At 36.4% G+C, this 18,152-nt stretch overlaps 1 protein-coding gene across 4 annotated transcripts in view; it reads right to left on the bottom strand.

Annotated features, from left to right (window-relative positions):
• LOC110836891 (ATP-binding cassette sub-family C member 4) overlaps positions 1-18,152 on the bottom strand; it is a 50,394-nt gene that overhangs the window by 9,796 nt on the left and 22,446 nt on the right. For all 4 annotated transcript variants that reach the window (XM_087348690.1, XM_087348688.1, XM_087348689.1 and 1 more), the window contains 13 exons: positions 15,255-15,378; positions 14,345-14,455; positions 10,891-11,025; positions 9,993-10,197; positions 8,396-8,621; positions 7,985-8,141; positions 6,769-6,907; positions 5,995-6,105; positions 4,530-4,745; positions 3,009-3,295; positions 1,826-2,009; positions 1,009-1,146; positions 321-520 (listed from right to left, as the gene is read on the bottom strand). In XM_087348690.1, the coding sequence (XP_087204816.1) occupies positions 321-520; positions 1,009-1,146; positions 1,826-2,009; positions 3,009-3,295; positions 4,530-4,745; positions 5,995-6,105; positions 6,769-6,907; positions 7,985-8,141; positions 8,396-8,621; positions 9,993-10,197; positions 10,891-11,025; positions 14,345-14,455; positions 15,255-15,328 (2,183 nt within the window). In that variant the 5' untranslated portion in view covers positions 15,329-15,378. The remainder of the gene's footprint in view (positions 1-320; positions 521-1,008; positions 1,147-1,825; positions 2,010-3,008; positions 3,296-4,529; positions 4,746-5,994; positions 6,106-6,768; positions 6,908-7,984; positions 8,142-8,395; positions 8,622-9,992; positions 10,198-10,890; positions 11,026-14,344; positions 14,456-15,254; positions 15,379-18,152) is intronic.

Genomic DNA, 18,152 nt, shown 5'->3' on the forward strand with positions numbered 1-18,152 from the left:
ATTTTGTCTTTTAGGTGACAGCCAAAAGCCAACCAATGTGAAAGTATGGGGACAAGAACTCTACATAGTATATATAAATGTTTTTATGTTATGACTTCACTGTTTTGAAGTAGTTACTTTCATTTACTGTAATGGGACCACATATCATAAGCAGAGGCACATGAATAATCCTGTAGTTAAGCACATATGGATCACATAATCCAATGGTTAAAGTACCAACAGAACCCACATAACAAGAGATCATGTGATGATCACATGCGCTTCTGTGTTTACATTCACTGTCTCATTTCAGTGAATAGACATCAGTGTGCATTATTCACCAGTATGTAACCCAGAAATCTGCTCCACTGGATGCCATCTGTCCAACAAAAAGGATGAGAACCAGAAGGATGAGTGTGAAGAATGATGCACCAGACTGGAAATACTTAAGGAAGACAGAAGTCTTCATTTTTCCTTTGGCAATCAGCTCAGCATTCTCATCAGCATCTACAGATCCATCTTCATCCTCCTCAGAGAGTGGCTGCAATACATGAGCATTACTGGCTTTCAGATGAATTATTAAGGTCAGCAAAGATGTTATCTCTCAATACAAAAGGCAGGACTTTCTAAGGAAAAGTTACTAATATAGGAAGGGAAAGGTCTAAATATCAGTCAAATTAAGTACTGTTATGTAACTATTATATACTTCTCTATGTCAACATTAAATGTTAATCTACTACAGCTGCTCCTTCCTCACATGCGTAATCCACACAGGGCACAATGCTATTTACAGATGTTAGCTATCACTTTTTTGTGTATTTTTTATCACCATTACTGTATAGGGAAAGGTGATTTAAACCCCTATACTAGTTATCAAACTTAATAAAAATTTGTATAAAAATATAATCAAAATTCAGTCATTCATACCAGTATTAGTACATGCCTCTAGATTCATGGGCAAACAGTGAAGAACTAGTGCCCTAAATAATTGTTGCAAAATAAAAAAGTTTCTGCAGAACCAAAACTTACTTGAACAGACAGCTGAGTACTTAATTTCCTCAGAGTACCCTTATTCTCTGCTTCTTCATCCCCCCCAGTCAAAAGACGAGCAAAATCCATTTGAGAAGCCACCAGTTCCTTGTACGTTCCTTGGGTTTCAATTTTACCCTAAAATTAGAGTCAAGATATTAGAAGTGTATAAAGTGGTGTCCAATCTATTGCGATACAAAGAAATCTCAGTATTACAATACCACCTTCAACATACAGCAGTCAGGGTGTTACAACACTCACTGGCCCATTCTATTGATTTATTAAGAGCAATTTACCATCATTAGTACAAAACCAAGAGATTAAGATTTCTTACTACTTTCAAACAAGTTCATAATAATGACATTCAGCAAGAACCAAGAAGTTGTACTCTAATTTCTGCAACCAGAGACATCACAAAAACAATGACAGTGAATATTCTGTATGCCATTTATAAAGAAAACTTCAGAGAATAGTTTTGTAGTTAATTACAAATGGTAAAGCAATGGAAGCATTACTGGAAAGACTTGCTGCAAGTAATTCTGTAAAGTAATAAATTCTGTGAAGCAGAAATTTGTATATCCCTCAATCCATTCTAGAACACAAAAGAAATTAAAAAATCATTACAACAGCAATAATAATAAAATAATCCGTGGTGTAACAGTCCTCTGAGAGCCAAAGCCGACTAGCTGACTGCTGGTCTCACGTTCACATGCCTAAGCAGAGATGAACGATCATCCAACCAGATATAGGGTGACATGTGGTCAGCACGACGAACCCCCAGCTATACTTAATTATATTTATCCATTAAAATACTTACGTTGTTGAGAATGACAATCAAATCTGCATCACGAAGGTACTGAAGTTGATGTGTGACTAGAATCCGTGTTTTGTTGGCAAGGAATGTGGAAATGCATTTATCAAACAAATGTCGGCCCACATGTGTGTCTACAGCTGAAAGTGGGTCATCTAGGAGGTATACATCAGTGCTCCGGTACACTGCTCTGTGTGGGAAAAATCAATCTTAATTTGTGTGAGAAATTACACTATAATTGTATCTCTGTTTAAATATAATGAGTCTATACTATATAGTGATCTGTAAATTCTGAAATACAGAGAAGTTGGAGAAAAATATAAAAATGATGATATGGGGAGGGGGACATAAGTTATTTTTCTCCCTCTCCAGACAGCTCTGTAAGGAAAGTAGATTCTTACACAAGCTACTTGACCATAGTTCAGAGGTGAAATACCAACAAAATGTCAATAAAACTTGCAGACAAATTTAAATATTTAAATAAATGCCTCTAACAGTAAACATATAAACATGAGTATATATCCATATTTGCACAGATGTTTTATTTTTTATTGAGTGTATTCATGTTCACAGGGCATGGACCTCTGTAGTAGCACATCAGACATCAAACCAAAATATTTTTCATACTGACCTTTGGATACTAAGAATTTCTTGACAGTATCTGTCAGGAAGACTTTGTGGTTTTCTCAAAGCAAATGTCATGTTAACATTAGGGATTTAAAATGTAAGTGATAATAAATTTCCCACAAAGCTATTTTGTTTTCTCACATTCCAGTAATTTCTTGTTCTGTAGATATTACCATCATAACCCACTAACACAGCTTGACTTACATCAAATTTTTTTCCATTCCTCTGTATCTTTTTTATACCCTCCCCTTATATATTTAATCAATTTTGTGTACCCTCCATCACTTGCAATGAATTAGAGATCTTCCCAGTGGATTTTTGTTTGTAGTCTTTGATACTGTCAAAGAAACCTTATTGTCATAATAAAATAACACATATTCATGTCAGTGAATCTTTAATTTTTCTTAGTATGTCTACTTATTCTGAATTGACTGAAATTTGTAAACTTTGTGATAAATGGCTGTACTTTTATATCTGGAGATCCTATTACAAAACAAAAAATATTCAGTGCCATATTGTTGTCTAAGAAAACATCTTACTTCTTATACAAAACTCAACAAACCTGGCCAAGTTGATGCGAGCTCTCTGACCACCACTAAGAGATATTCCTCTCTCTCCAACAACAGTTTTATCCCCATGTGGGAACAGTTCCAGATCTCTCTTCAGAGCACAAACTTGTATCACTTCTTTGTACCTATCTGCATTGTATGGTTGTCCAAACAAGATGTTCTGCCTCACTGTTCCAACAAATAGCCATGGCTCTTGTGAGCAATACGCAACATCACCACCCACTACGACTGACCCATTTGACAGTGGCAACTCCCCCAGTACTGTCTGCAGCAATGAACTCTACAAAGCAATAAAAGTATGTACTTGATTAGCCAATGTGCTCAGCCTTAAATATACAGTGAGAGGGGCAGAAATATTGATGTGCCAAAAAAACGCATTTTCTGGCAAAGACATTTTATGAAAAATTACTAGAATATTTAATTTTCAACATCTTCCAAGCTCAATACAAAACAACAGTCTGTACTACTCCTGAAGAGTGTATCAGATTAAAGAACTGTTAAAAACATTAATGAATCTTAAGAGGTACACATAAGACAAATTATTTTATTTTTAATTGAATGGTTATTGATTGTGAAATGTCATATTCCATAAATCATCAATGATGTATCAATGTTTTATAAAAGAAACTATTCTGAAATACATTTTAAAAAATAATAGAAATTTTCAAAATTTCTCGTAACAAACAAAACAAAACAAGTGAAAACATTTCAGAACACAAAACTTCTTTTAGCAATTGTGTTCCTTCCTGAGAAGCTCTTCAGTCTCAGAAACTTTTACACAACCAACAGTATGTCCATTCAATTAACACTCAGAAAATGAGTGCAAGGGGTACTGTCAGTTTGGCACTGTTAGTAAGAGATCATTTCTCACTTAAACTGACAATAAAGTACACACTCTGTCATTACCATAATGTGCTTCATTACAGTAAATAAGTAAGTAGAACTTTTAATAAAAACAAGTATATTTTTAAGCCTCTGAAAATCTGCAGTATATGTACCATCAATATATTTTGAGGATAATGAACTGTTTTGTCAATGTATATAATTTCTAAACTAATTGGAAATGTTTTGGAAAAGGTAATAATGAGAATAATGTTGTACAACCTAGAGTGACTTATTCTAAAATCTAAAATAAAGAAGCACCCACGATAATGACCCTACAGGAATTTAAATACCTTGGGCTTCTAACAAGGATAGCTTTTAGCTTTAGTAATTGTTTTAATCTGATGGTTATTTTTCAGTGTAGTGTTTGATAAATTTTGTCATTTCTAGATGTCCTATTAGATAACAGAATCATTCCATTTCATTGCAGGTCCTTCTTTGTGGCTGCTTTTATTTATGTTTTACAAAGAAGTTCATTCTTTGGATGTATTCTTTTCAGTTTTTATACCACAGCATGAAATAGTTTAAAGTTAAACTTGTAATCCTGCCATTATTTGTGTAGCTTTATGGTCTTGTGAATGTGTAATCATGCTTTGGTCCAAAAGGTTGAAAAATTCCAGTCTTGGACTTACCTTTCCAGAGCCAACAGGCCCTATAACAGCGCAGAACTTGCCTGGCTTCACCTGCAGACTGATGTTGGTTAGGGTATCAACTATGGAATTGGGTGTCCACTTGGCACAACCATTTTTAATAGTGACCCCCAGCTTCTGGTCTTGTGCATGGTTTATAGAAGCCCTCTTGCTATTCCCATGATACACACTCTCCATCTCTTCAAGAAGCAGGAAATTCTGGATTATATTACATCACAAGATATTAATAACAAAGTAAATTCACATTCATATGGTTCAACTGCAAGCTCTTATGCTTTAGTTTGGAATAGTAATTTGGCACAGAAAACAATACATATAAAGTGCTGTATCAATTTTCTTTCATTCATTCTTTTTTTTTTTTGGGGGGGGGGGGGGGCATATATGTTCATCAAATACTGAATAAAATTTCTGACCTTCAGAGCTGTCACATATGTGTGCACATACACAAATACATATCTGTGTGTGTCAGCTAATTTGTGTTATTCAACACTTTAGTCTCTAATGATGGAGGCATAGACAGTCTTCATTAACATCAGAGTTTAATTGCATACCAACATCCATTCAAAGACTTCAATGTATATAGTCATCATAATAACTTCAGATTTTTTATCAGTTTTCAATGATGCTAGTAATTTCTTAGCATATTTTCTAATAATGAGGCTGACTTTACTTCTACAATATGGATATGTAATTTTAGTTCCTTCAGTCTCCCTCTAAACCTTCATAAAAGTAATATTTACATCATCATTTATAGTCTGGTGATACAAGCAATTTTAGTATAAGAGGAGAAGGAATATAATATTTTGTGTGTACTGACTTTACATTTGTATAATAAAACAGATTTTTCTCAACCGTTCAATGGAAGATTCTAGGTGAATATTTTGACCTAAGAGGAATGAAACAATGGGAGGCTGAAGAGAAATACGAACTTGTAAGCTCCATAGACTTTACTCTTCATCAAATATTATTTGGGAGAAGCAATCGAGGAGGATGAGATTGGAAGGGCATATAGTGAACATAGAAGACATGATAAATGCATACAGAATTTTGGCTAAAATGCCTGAAGGGAGAAGACTGTTTGGAAGACTTATGTGTAGATGGAAGGACAATATTAAAACGAATCCTGGAGAAATACGATTTTTGTAGGTGTAGACTGGATTAATCTTGTTCAGGATATGTACCATTGGCAGACTCTTGTGAACATGGCAACAAACCTTCGGGTTCCATAAAAAGTATGGAATTCCTTGACTACCTGAGAATGCTATTGTCTTTCCAAGAAGCACTCTGCTCCATGAATTTAGTTCATTATTTTGGTGCATGATTTGGAGGGACAATAAATTTAATTAAGCTATGTTACACAAAATATAGTTTTCACTGCAAATAACAATAACATTTAACAGGATTATTACTATCTATCCATCACCATTAATGATTTATGCTTGTGTACCTCAAGCCTCTTTATGGAGACTTTTGTCTCAGCTGCAAGCTGTACTGCCTGTGGATAGAAGATAGCCATTGATAACTGCAGGATGTTGTAGAATTGTGCCATGGCAAACACCTGTGAAAATACACACAATGTTAATGATTCCTACTTTTAATGTAAAAAATGATCATTCTGCTGACTTCATTGTCTACTCATATAAAAGCTTTAGTGTTTGTGTAAATGAGTGTACTCTGAATAATTTATACAGTGCATACTGGAACAATACTCCAATGCAGGTAAAGTAGATAGACCAGCCACACTCATGAAAGAGGCAGCTACAGAATTCTATTCCTGAGATGTGTAACTACCAGATGCAAATAGGGCTCATGTGAATATCTTTCAAAATCAAGTAAGTCAACTGTTACCAATATTTCAAAGAGACAGCAAACTCAAGAGCATAGCTGTAGTCTAAAATTGATCCTGAAATAACAGACACAGGACAAGAGGAAACAACTGTAAGAGAAGTCATCTTTTTAAAATACTAATATCAAAGCTAGTAACTGCAATGTTATTAAAAATAAAGTGGACTGACATCTTGTGGTTGTAAAGCATATCAAAAATATGTATGCTGTTTACAACTACTAGTTTTCTTATGCATTTTAAGGACAATGCATATGTCTGATACCACTTTGTCAGTATTACATGGCATACATTGATACCACACAAGATAGTCAAACATCACTGACAAATTTCAGTATGTTGAGCACAATACTACAGAGGACTGTATGAGGTAATTACCTTGTCAGCAGAAATATGGTGCCCCATGAGTGAGTAAGAAAGAAGGGTGATGAAAAGTGATGTACGCTCTGAAAAAACCATTGTGGACAGGAACAAGCCACGCAAATAGGAAGCACTGGTCACAACTTTGATTTCATGCCTGCCAACAGTACAGTAAAATTATTAACAGTTAATCATAAGAACGGAATAACTGCTACATGAAAGAATAATTTTTTTCTGTCATAAACATGTTGACTAAATCATCTGTCAGCACACAAACCACTTAACATGCTTAAAACATTGGATAATTGTGATCAGAAATGAGGCATTTCTAAACAATTATAGAAACAAAAATTATAACTAGTCCTTTTTTATAGTTTTTTTAAGCTGATATACTTTGTACATTCAGTATTATCATCCAAAAATTTATTCTCATCTCCACGACTACATTAATTTTTTTCATGAATTGAAATTTGTATTTAGTGAGTATAAAGTTTAAAAATGAATACACAAACAATGTCACACAGTAACTCATTTGACTAAAAACAGAAACAAGCATAAAATAATAGTATACAGATGTATTTATTTACAGAACATGCACAATCCAGTAACTGAATTAATAGAATACATTCAAGCATAAATACTACTGAGCACAGAAATTGTTAAATACAAGAAAACAAACAGTTAAAAAGTAGAGGAATAAAAGAATATGTTTTAGTCGTCATCATGCTACAAGCAGACAAAGAATACAAAGAAAAGAAAAATGTAATAGCCAGTTAACACAAAGAGGAAACATAACGCACACTTACACAAAAAATTGAAGATTATACACAACACAAATTATTGTCAAGTACTTCAAACCTTGTTTCATGAAAGGGATATATACTTTAAAAATCTAACAGTGAAGACATACACATGGAAACTAGAAGGCACAACTTCCCACACAAATGTTGTTTCATGATGATGCAACTGACATCTTGATCAAAGATAGAGAAATGAAAAGCCATGGTTCTTGGAAATACTCTAGGAAAATATTTTGTGCTTGAGTTTGCAACCACCTTTCTCTACTACAGTACCCTCCAGTCTACACAGAAGACATATGTCTCCTCCACTCCAATTCAAGTACATATAATCCACAAACACCCATGTTCATAATGCAGCCATTACATGTCACCCTCTGCAACTGTCCCATCTGGAGCCTAAACAAAACACAGTACAGTAATCACAAATTAGTCACCTTCTAGCAATCTGGACCATCTTCTCAAAAGGTTTCTCCCATGCATACATCTTAATCACCTGAATTCCAGAAATAATCTCACTCATAAGTCGAACACGTTCATCAGTACGTACAGCAATCTTCAAGCGCAGCTTTGATGTCAGCTTACTCAAGTAACCTGTGCATCAACATTCATAATTCAGATACATCAAAAATAGTTTAATAAATTTCTGCCAAACAAGATGCAAATCATTCAAAAAGCTGAGATGAAATTAAAAAAATTAATCATAGACAGACCTGATAATAATAAAAATTAACCTTGCGATCATTGTTCACAGGAAAGAGCATTTCATATGCTAAGTGCACAGTATCATTCTTGAAATTTCCAGCATAATTAGATCTTGAGAAGAATACAAAGTCTGAAGAACTTACTTTGTACAGGGACAGTCTGAAGGAATATGGCAAGGACACCAATGAGAGCTGACCAACCAACGGCTTCCCATATGAAGTAAGTGATAACAACTGTTTGGATTGGCATAATCCATATAAAATGAAGCCACATGGTGACAAAGTCAAAACGGTTCACATCATTGGAAAGCAAATTTACTACTTGGCCAGCTGCTGTCTGTCCTTGGGCTGATTTACTTAGTCGCAGGATCTGTGAAATTATTTATGTTAATGTTATTATATGGAATCACTAATAATTATTAGCCAGACTAATCATACAATTCTGGCTGTGCACTTTAAGATGTGAATGGTTTCAGGTCAAACAAATGGCAGAGTTGTGGTTTTTAGTTCTACCTATAGCAGTTTTCACCACCACCAGTCCTCTTAAACATCACTAAAGTCCAGTTACATTAATCCAATGCATTTAGTTCAAGAGTTTCTACAGTAGGATCAGGCCCTGACCATAATGTAATGCACCAGTCAGACAATGAACTTTTCCAAAGATTTATAATTTAATATAAATGTCCTAGAAAAATGAAACTGTAACAACACATGCATGAAGCTATGTACATGACACAGCTCAAAGGTTAACTTCTTCCTGATTTTCTTGATGATACAAATTTTACTTTAATATACTTCTGACTGATTCTTTCCCACTGACTACCTTAACTACGTGTTCTTTCAGCGTTTATCTTCACTAAATATTCTGGTAAAATATTATTTAAATTATGCATAAATTATTGCAGTTCATATCTAAACTTACTTGTATGAACTCAATATATCTAAAATTGAAACACTTCTGTCATGTGGCAGAATTTTATTCATACAAGTATATATAAAATATTAACGGCAGGACATCAGTCTTGTCTTACACCTCTGTTAATCTCCTTCCATCCAGGGGTGTCTAAATCCATTCTTAACAAACACTTTAGTTTTATAGATTTTGTATAATATTCTAATCAAGTAAATTATCTTATTATAGTCTTTAAAAACTTAAAATAAAGGTAAATCGGGTCTCAATAAAGAATAAGGGAGCAGTGGAGTGTCTGTCCTACTGAAATATCCAAATGTTTCCAGCTTCATATGGCATGCCCCATTTAAAGACGTAAGACATTAAAAACTGAGTCATGGTGCAATAAACATTACATAATACAAAAGGTCATCCTGGGTATAACGTGTTAAACTGCGTCCACAAACGACCACCTGTATAAGTGGTCCCCCTCTACCAAGTGCCAACAGTGGATGAGCGGGTGGAGGTTCAGGGCACTCTCATGCCCTTGGGGTGAGAAATCATCCCTAAAGGCGGTTGAACCGGATGGGTCAACGGCATAGGATGCAGAAGGCAAGGGGAATCCACTGCATTAAAGATCCTGAGGATTTCAGCAGCTAAAAAAAGAGCTGCTGCCAACCAATCCTAGGATTGATTACAAAAGAAGAAGAAAGAATACAAAAGGAACACCACCTGCCCTTAGACTTTCCACTTATTGACTAGCAATCAATAGCAGAACTTTTCATTGCTCTCAAGGTTTCTCATAAACAGAATAGGAATCATTAAATCCGAGAATATAAAATGAAAGCACACCTTGCGATAAATGAGCGAGCAGCACGCGACTCGTACTCTCATACCAATCTTCTGGCAAGCCAAGAAAGAATGATGAATCAAAATCATGGAGCAGATGGTACTGAGGATGAGTGCTCCTGCATACATATAAGCTTCATTCTTGGTTACTGGTGTGTTCTTGTTGAAGAAAAGGATCAATTTTCCCAAGAAAACTGGTTGAGCTACCCTGAAATAAAAAATATTATGAATATTACATATCACTGGCATACTGTAACAAAATGTAAAAATGATGTAGGAAAGTGTATGAGATTTGAGGTTTTTACAGCAATGAAACTGAGGATTGTATGTAGTTCTAAGGGTTTCAGAGGAACATATTAAAATTTTGTGAAAAATATTCTATGGGCTTTTAAAATTAATGCAAGAGCAAATTGAAACAATGTGTGTATTGTATCCTATTAAGTGCACAATATTCATTCATATCTTGAGGACAAATTTTCATATTGAGCAGAACACCAGTAATCTCTAGCGTCACTTATACTTACTCCTAGTGTGGTATCGTGAAGGGGTGAGCATACACCAAGAAACCCTTCAGTGTTCTCTTAATAAATTATCTGATCTATCAAGAACTTGGGGCCTCTGACATTTATACAGAATTCTTGACTGTTATTTGCTAGCGTGGGTTCTTAAGTGCCTGACATGCATTTGGCATTACAGGAAACACTTTTTATGATTTTTGTTAACAAATGACACATTTGTTTTCTTGTTTATTCTTTCATGCCCAATAAATAAAATGATCATGTTAAGGTAATTCATTCACAAATCTGTGTAAAGTGAGCTGAATATGTTACAAAACCACAATAAACACCAATCTCAAAGAAAGTCATAATCTTATAACTGTTAACTGATCACATTTACTAACTTGAATACAACACAGAAGATAAGTTGGAAGAGCCCAACACAGAAGTACAGCCGGCGGAAGGTCTTCACAATTACGTGCAACAGCTCAGGTTTCCTATTCTTTTCCTTTGCATTCTTGGTTTCCATATTCCAGTACCTAGATAAAATAAACATAACCAGTTACAAACTCACTGCTGCACCTTTCCTTTTGGCATCTGCGGTGGTACATTTTCTGAATTAAATAAACATAACCTCACTTGGCATATCCTAGCACAGCATGAAATAATAAGAATACTAACTGTTTGGTTTTGAACACACACACTGAAGAGGCAAAATATCTGTACTTATTTGTTGAAAAAGTGTACCATATACTGTCATTAAACCTCACTTTGTCTTTCAGATAATGCAGAAACAAGCAATGGGTTGAAACATTGATGTAGTGGACGTACCCTAAAACTTCCTTTAACGAAAATTATCTAAATACAGTCAATGTAACTTAAGAAAAAGGGCAGTTGTGAGCTTCCCCCCCCCCCCCCATTATAATTTGATAACTTTTATTTATGTATTTGTTGTTTGTTTCTTTGTGGGGTATTTAATGTTTAATTCTGAATGTAAAGGTGTGAAGGTATATTTAAGTAATGATAGGAACAGCCTCGTATAGTCGTATCAGTAGTTTTTGGCCGGTCAAGCTAGCGGAGCTGGCGGACGCGCCTAGTCTGGGTACCTGAGGTGGCAAGGTCAGAGTATTTATTTTGTTTGGGCGTTCAGTCCGATAAGCTCCTCGGTGCAGTCAGCATTATACTATCGTACAAATGACTCGCTCCTAGCCTTCCCCTTGTGACCGCGCGTTCTAGGTTCGAGTCCCGGTGAGGCGCAAATAAAAATAAATTGGAAACAAGTAATAAAGATTTACGCGTTTCACTTGTTAGGCAAGTGCGTCCTTTTCAGGCCAGGGTAGGTGCTCTGTATTCAGTGCAGAAGGCTTACTGACACTTAAAAAAGAAAAGAAAAGAAAGTTGCACAAGCAATGACTGTAAAGGAAAGAATTATGGCACCGTGTGACCCCCAAAATTCTTGCAGGGGGCACCCGCCGGCTAAAGGGTTTTTTAATGGTCCACGTGAGCTAGGGCATCATTACTGCCCAAATACATCATTTTTTGTGAAAGTTTAGGGGGGAAGTCCTATGACTAAAGGACAAGAAAGTTTTCTTCGAGGACACTCTTTTCTGGAATTCAGAGGAAGCAACATCCTAAATTGTTTTGTAGCTCGATTCGGCCAGTGAATGTTAATTGTAAAAGAAATAAATTGTGCTTGCAAAAACTACGAACTTCAGTCTCAAAGCCATTACCGAAACCTTCCTCGCTGGCATTCAGCTTATACCCCTCCATGTAATATTCCCTGAGAAAAGTTCCATGCCTACATGAGCAGAAATCCCGAATTACATCACATACGACAAAGATCGACAAGACTGCAACCGAGCCGGGCAACTCCAACAGCAAACAGGAGTGGGACGGTTACACCCTTGAAAATTCCACCGGCCATAAACTACTGCGCCGACTATACCATATTATGATTCATGCTTATCTTCAAGTAATAAATAATTATTTTCATTACGATATGCTGTTTTGAAGACATTTCGATAAAGATTTTTCTCCCCTCCTGATACTTGCATTTTCTTGTCATTCTTGACGGCAAGTGCAAGTGCAACTGAATTATTCTTCTCAGTAGTAGAAGTTCCTTGTCATTATCCTTGACCTGTGTGCCTACCGTGTTCCACGCTTCCTCATTTTCCATCTGACTACAATTACAGTGCACACTGACCGCTGACAACGAAAGCGACTGATAACGGATTAGACCTATCCGCTCTTGTTTGCGTTAGACTCATCCTAATTATCTTTCAGTTTGTAATTTGTGTGCAATGAATTTGATGTTATCTGAAACTGTTTATATAAAATCTTATGCTTCTTATTATTTCTTAATTTGACTCAACAGTGCAAATCCTCCCTTCCATTCACAGATACAGGCAAAACCGGCTATCGTCACAAGATGAATGACCTCTCCTGGCACAGGAAATAAATGATAACGATGACGTAATGACGATGAAGAGGAAATAAATTGATGGAGTGTCTGTCCATCGTTAGAAAAATGCCATCTCTTATTTGCCTTAGAAGTTGAGTAAAACTGAGGAAAGATCCTACCTATTAAGATTCGAAATAGGTATCTTACATGTGTAAAGGCAAAGACAAAACTTGCCCGAGAAATGTCACATCTCTGTTCTCTGGTTGTGTTACAACGTAAATAACACAAACTCCATTCTCAGTCACACTGGATAAACCTCAATAAAAAAAAACATCGTTTATTACAGAATCGTACTGATGATTCAGTGAAAATGTTTTTTATTATCTCACCTTAAAATAGTAGAAACGTGACATTCCTTCACGTTCGTAAGGCGGACCCAGCACAGAAAAGTCGCTTGTCAGGTCGTAGACCTACACACAACTACTGTTTGATTTTTGCTAACCTCAACAGTACATTTTATGTGAGATTTGAAGTTCTCGTGGCAGTGAGTACAAAGATGGCCATCTTCTGGGTTGTCGCGCCGTGTAGTCTCGTAAAAGTTTACCAACGTTTCAATGATCCATCATCAGGGCGGTCACCAGAAGACAGCCATCTTAGTACATTTTATGTCGGCCCTGGGTATAGCGTCCCTTATCTGTAGTGTGGGTGGAGAGAGTAAATCAGTAAAACCTGGGAGGTTTCAGTTTCTTCGTGTACGCTTGCAAGCCAATCTTTACGTCAGAAAGCATTTAAACCCGGAAGAAACTGGAAAAATTGTACAGGCCTATTTCCATGTGTCAAAGGACTACGAAACTGATACAGCTACCAAAGAGGGGTATGTTAGGAGTGAGGAGACAAGAAACGCATATAGTAGTTTAGTAAGGAAACCTGAACACCGGTTAAAAAAATCCTTCACAAAATCTGTCAACTCACTTCAGATTATTTACCAAACAAAAGTAAACACATGCATTATTCTTATATGACTATCCAAAATGCATATAGTCCTCAGTTTCTAAACGAAATGCGATAGAATAATAGAATAATTGCTTACTCTCACATTATATTTACGAAATATACAAACGCTGAGATTAACAGGGCTATTCTGCACGGAGTAACTCAGCTTAAGACATTTTAAACTCCAGTGACGTAGAGGGAGGATGAAGAAATCGCGAAAAGCTTCAGTCACAGACAATGCATCAGGCCTTGAAAATTGAACCTGTGATAGTTCAAAGAAAAGGAAATGCTACTAATTGCTCTTGCTGCTACTACTAGTACCACCATTACTACTACTGCTGCTGCTAAGCCACAGGGTTCGTCTTACATACATACATGTCGGTTTCTTACTTAGTGATATCGTCAATACAGCTGCAAAAGCAAACCATTTGCCCCAAAACATGGTTGTAATGGCTCTAACTTACTTTTCGAGTTCATCTCCCAGCATCTGCGACCTGTCATTCGGAAGGGTATCATAAAGATCTTCCACCTCCAGGTCTTTACCACGTCCCTTACGGAACAAGTCCTTTATCCACCTGAAATAAAAATATTTCCCAGTCCTTACTAGAAACTTACATTGCATTACTTTCTCCAGTCGACCAGTAGCACTGAATTACAAAATTGCAATCATCATATTTTAAGAACGGAATTATAACTTTCATCCATTTATAAACAACGTTTTAAAACGGACGGGACTATTTCGAAACACCCGGTCTCAACTGACCTTCCAGAGTATATTTTAGTTCCAGTTACCATGTTACACGCGGCTGTAAACAGAGCATCAAGCATTTTTATCGGAGATGCTGTGAAGAAACGGCAAAGAATTACACAGAAAAAACAAAATGATATAGTGTTGTAATATTTTTTGTTAAATAAAGCTTTACAGAAAAAATCAAAGGCGAAAACTTACCGCAGAATCTCACACAGCACTGATTTTCTGCGAGATGACGACAACCAGAAATCTTAGGGAATTTAAATTTTTAAAACATTGCTGATAAAGATTCAAAAGAATTTCATACAGATCCTACCCCATATCAGCCGTGCAATACTGACTGATAAGAAAATGTCAATCATAACTTTCGGGTTTGATGTAGGCCTTACAGCAATGTTATTGCCAGTCTCTCTCTTTTGCTCAAGAAAATCGCCAATGGGTGATAGAAACTTATGTGTGTTCGGGATTGATTGATGCTGAGCGTTTAGTGAAATTGACTCGCACAGATGATTGCCATATTTATTACCATCAAAGCGTTAATAAAGACCAATGAATATGACAACAACATATGCCACGTCGTCACTCAGACTGGTGATTCAGAAGCAGATGAACGCCGCACTCACCAGAAAACAAGAATGGAGACCACATTCGCTGTAGCTCGAGGATTGACACCCGTGAGTTTCTTGCTCGAATCCATCGTAGTGTTTTGCTGCGAGGTCTCCTACATCGGTACTCCGCAGAAACTTTCTGTGGACATGTTTACACACGGTTTACAGTGACGTTAGACCATGCGATGAGACAATTCAAACACGCATCCCGCTACAAGAAAGGCGTTTTACTCATCAAAAACCATGCACGATGACATATGGGAACAGAATAAATGGAGAATTGCGGCTTAGTTCATGCACCAGCCACTTTAAACCTGGAAAAGAGTTCCCGCTGCGCTTTGGATAAGAAACTGGATGGTCCCAATTATCGCATTACGTGAACTACCGTTACAGGTGAGGACATGCAACTGAATGAAAAATATCACAGCACACCAGCTGAGAACCACTGACTTAGTAACATGGTCTGATTGGACAGCGTTCACAATGTGAAATAACACAAAATCATTTTTATTTATTTATGTCTTAGAATATTCCTCTAAAGGAACAAGAAAAAGTTTTTACTTTGGTAGTATCAAAGAAATTTTAACCACATTCAGTAAGCCTCAAAGAAACCCTTTTGAATTTTCCTAGTTTCTAACCCAAATCCATTAAACCTGTTAAATAAGAAGGCGGTAGTCTGAGCTGTGACTGAGAGAGTCACAGCTCAGGCTACCAGGTTCAAAAGTTCTCGCCATTTTATGCTTCCCGGAGCAAAACGAATTTCAATCGGCCAAGTCATCATTAATGCGCATTTATTGACACGGCGTTAGATCAAGGATAGAAGCTAAGTCGGCCAAACAGCGATGACAGTTCAATTGAAACATTATATTTAATGCAGTCATATATATATATATATATATATATATATATATATATATATATATAGTATTTACTGATTGCTAAACGTCGCGGACGAGTGATTAGGGCTCCTGTTTCGTGTTCGGGAGGTCCCGGAACGGAGACAGGGTTTCTTGTGGTTTTCCTCAGTCCCTCGCATAGGTATTAACCAGTTCAAGAACAATGCATAGCTCTGTACTTTGCCCACAAAGTACATTTATATGTTTTATATTATTATCTGAACAAACAGCGGCCATTTCTGTAAACAGCATTAAGCAATCGATATTTGAAATAGATACACGTTGTGTTTACTTTAAGGTAGGAAATGGATCTTTAAATATTATTGAAACGAGCTTCAGTCTCAAAGCGTTAATAATGTGTATGACTGTTAATTATTAGTATTAACTAAAATTGCAAGTTGCGTACTAATCTTATTTTACATCCCCAGTCTGTTAAAGTCCTCTACGTTCTGATGGAATGTAAGTTATATTTTCATAATTTTCTCAAGGCTTAAAAGTATCCGGTTTGATTAGATATAGGCCCATTACTTCTTTCCCACTGCTGATAACCTCTGTTTTTTGTGCATCACACTCGTGGGGCACAAATTGGAATACGCGTCTGTGGCCTGAACTCAATTACAGCAATAGATCTCTCCAGACTGCAAAGAGTTTGAAGAAAAATTGCTGCCTTATGCTAAGCGCATTTTTGTAGGCATGTGTTACAATAATCATGAAGGTATCTGTCAACACTTTATTCCAGGTTGTGGCATCTGAATGTCTTATTCCTTATTAATATTTTAACACAAAATCACTTGTTCTCTTACTTTTAAATCTGCCAATACAGCTGACACACACCTACTAGGATAAATAACAGTCGAGCAGGAGAGAAACGTTGACCCTGGAAGAGCTGAACGACCCTGACGTCTGATAGCTGTAAATCTGTGGCTAGAAAACTGTCAGCTGTAACGTGTTCCTTAAAGTGCCTTATTATGTAGAGTTAAATCCTAAAACTTTAGCACACAAGATTTTCATGTTCACTGCCAAGGTCAAAGCGTTTCTCCTGTGAAACATACAATACATTTATGGAAACACAATTTCAAGGTCATTCCCACAGCTAGATGTGTTTCTGCTGTCAAAGCTATTTCCAAGAATTCTACAATTTTAACGGAGATAATGTTTTCGCTTACAGACTTACATAATGTTTCTCACAGCAGAGCACTTTTTATATTTCGATCTCTTACGTCATCTGTAGATTTTATTGAAATATTTGCTTTCTGGGCTATCCTGTTTGTTGTTTCAGTGCTCGTATGTAATTAGCCGTGTTCTACTACTTTCTAGCGTATTGAAAATAAAAATGAAATTAGATGAATTGAACATAATTGTTATTATTGTTGCAATATGTTCAATCTTTCTCGAACAGTAAATTAAGCTCCGGCTTTTAGTTACTAGGCCCATTTATATTTGCACATCTCATGATCTCGTAGGTCGCATAAACTCACACTTAATAGAACATTCGAAAATCATAATTTCGATCTCTGTTGTCCCTGGGAGATTATTAAAGTCCTCAGCGGCTTCCTTCAAGTGATAAATATACCTAATATTACTGGTTTCCATCCGGGAAGAAGCAAATCATGCAATATCTTGACCTAGCATGGAAAGCGCTGTACCACACATCCGCTTCGCCTTCCCATACCGGAAGGGATTTCCATCCATGCTATGACAAAACTCATATTTGGTGGGGAGACGGAAGAATAATATTGTCTTATTTTGCGGTCTTCCTCAGCCCCCCCCCCCCCCCGCTTCAATGTTTAAATATTGCGCTGAGCCACGCTTGTAGAACTTTTATTTCTGGAATGGCAAACGATGGAGCCTGTGTTAAATAGTTCATGATCATGTATTCTAACTTCTAACAATCATTATAATATATCTATGAATAACTAAGTACATGGATCAGTTCATTACTGAGAAGCCGGTAGACGCTCACGTAGTCAAAAACCTGATCAGTATTTCCATTTCATCTCCCTGACAACCATATTAG

Source organism: Zootermopsis nevadensis, unplaced genomic scaffold (genome assembly GCF_977971745.1).
Source record: "Zootermopsis nevadensis isolate Lab colony 2312 unplaced genomic scaffold, Znev_1.0 Znev_ptg000013l, whole genome shotgun sequence".
Taxonomy (NCBI): domain Eukaryota; kingdom Metazoa; phylum Arthropoda; class Insecta; order Blattodea; family Termopsidae; genus Zootermopsis; species Zootermopsis nevadensis.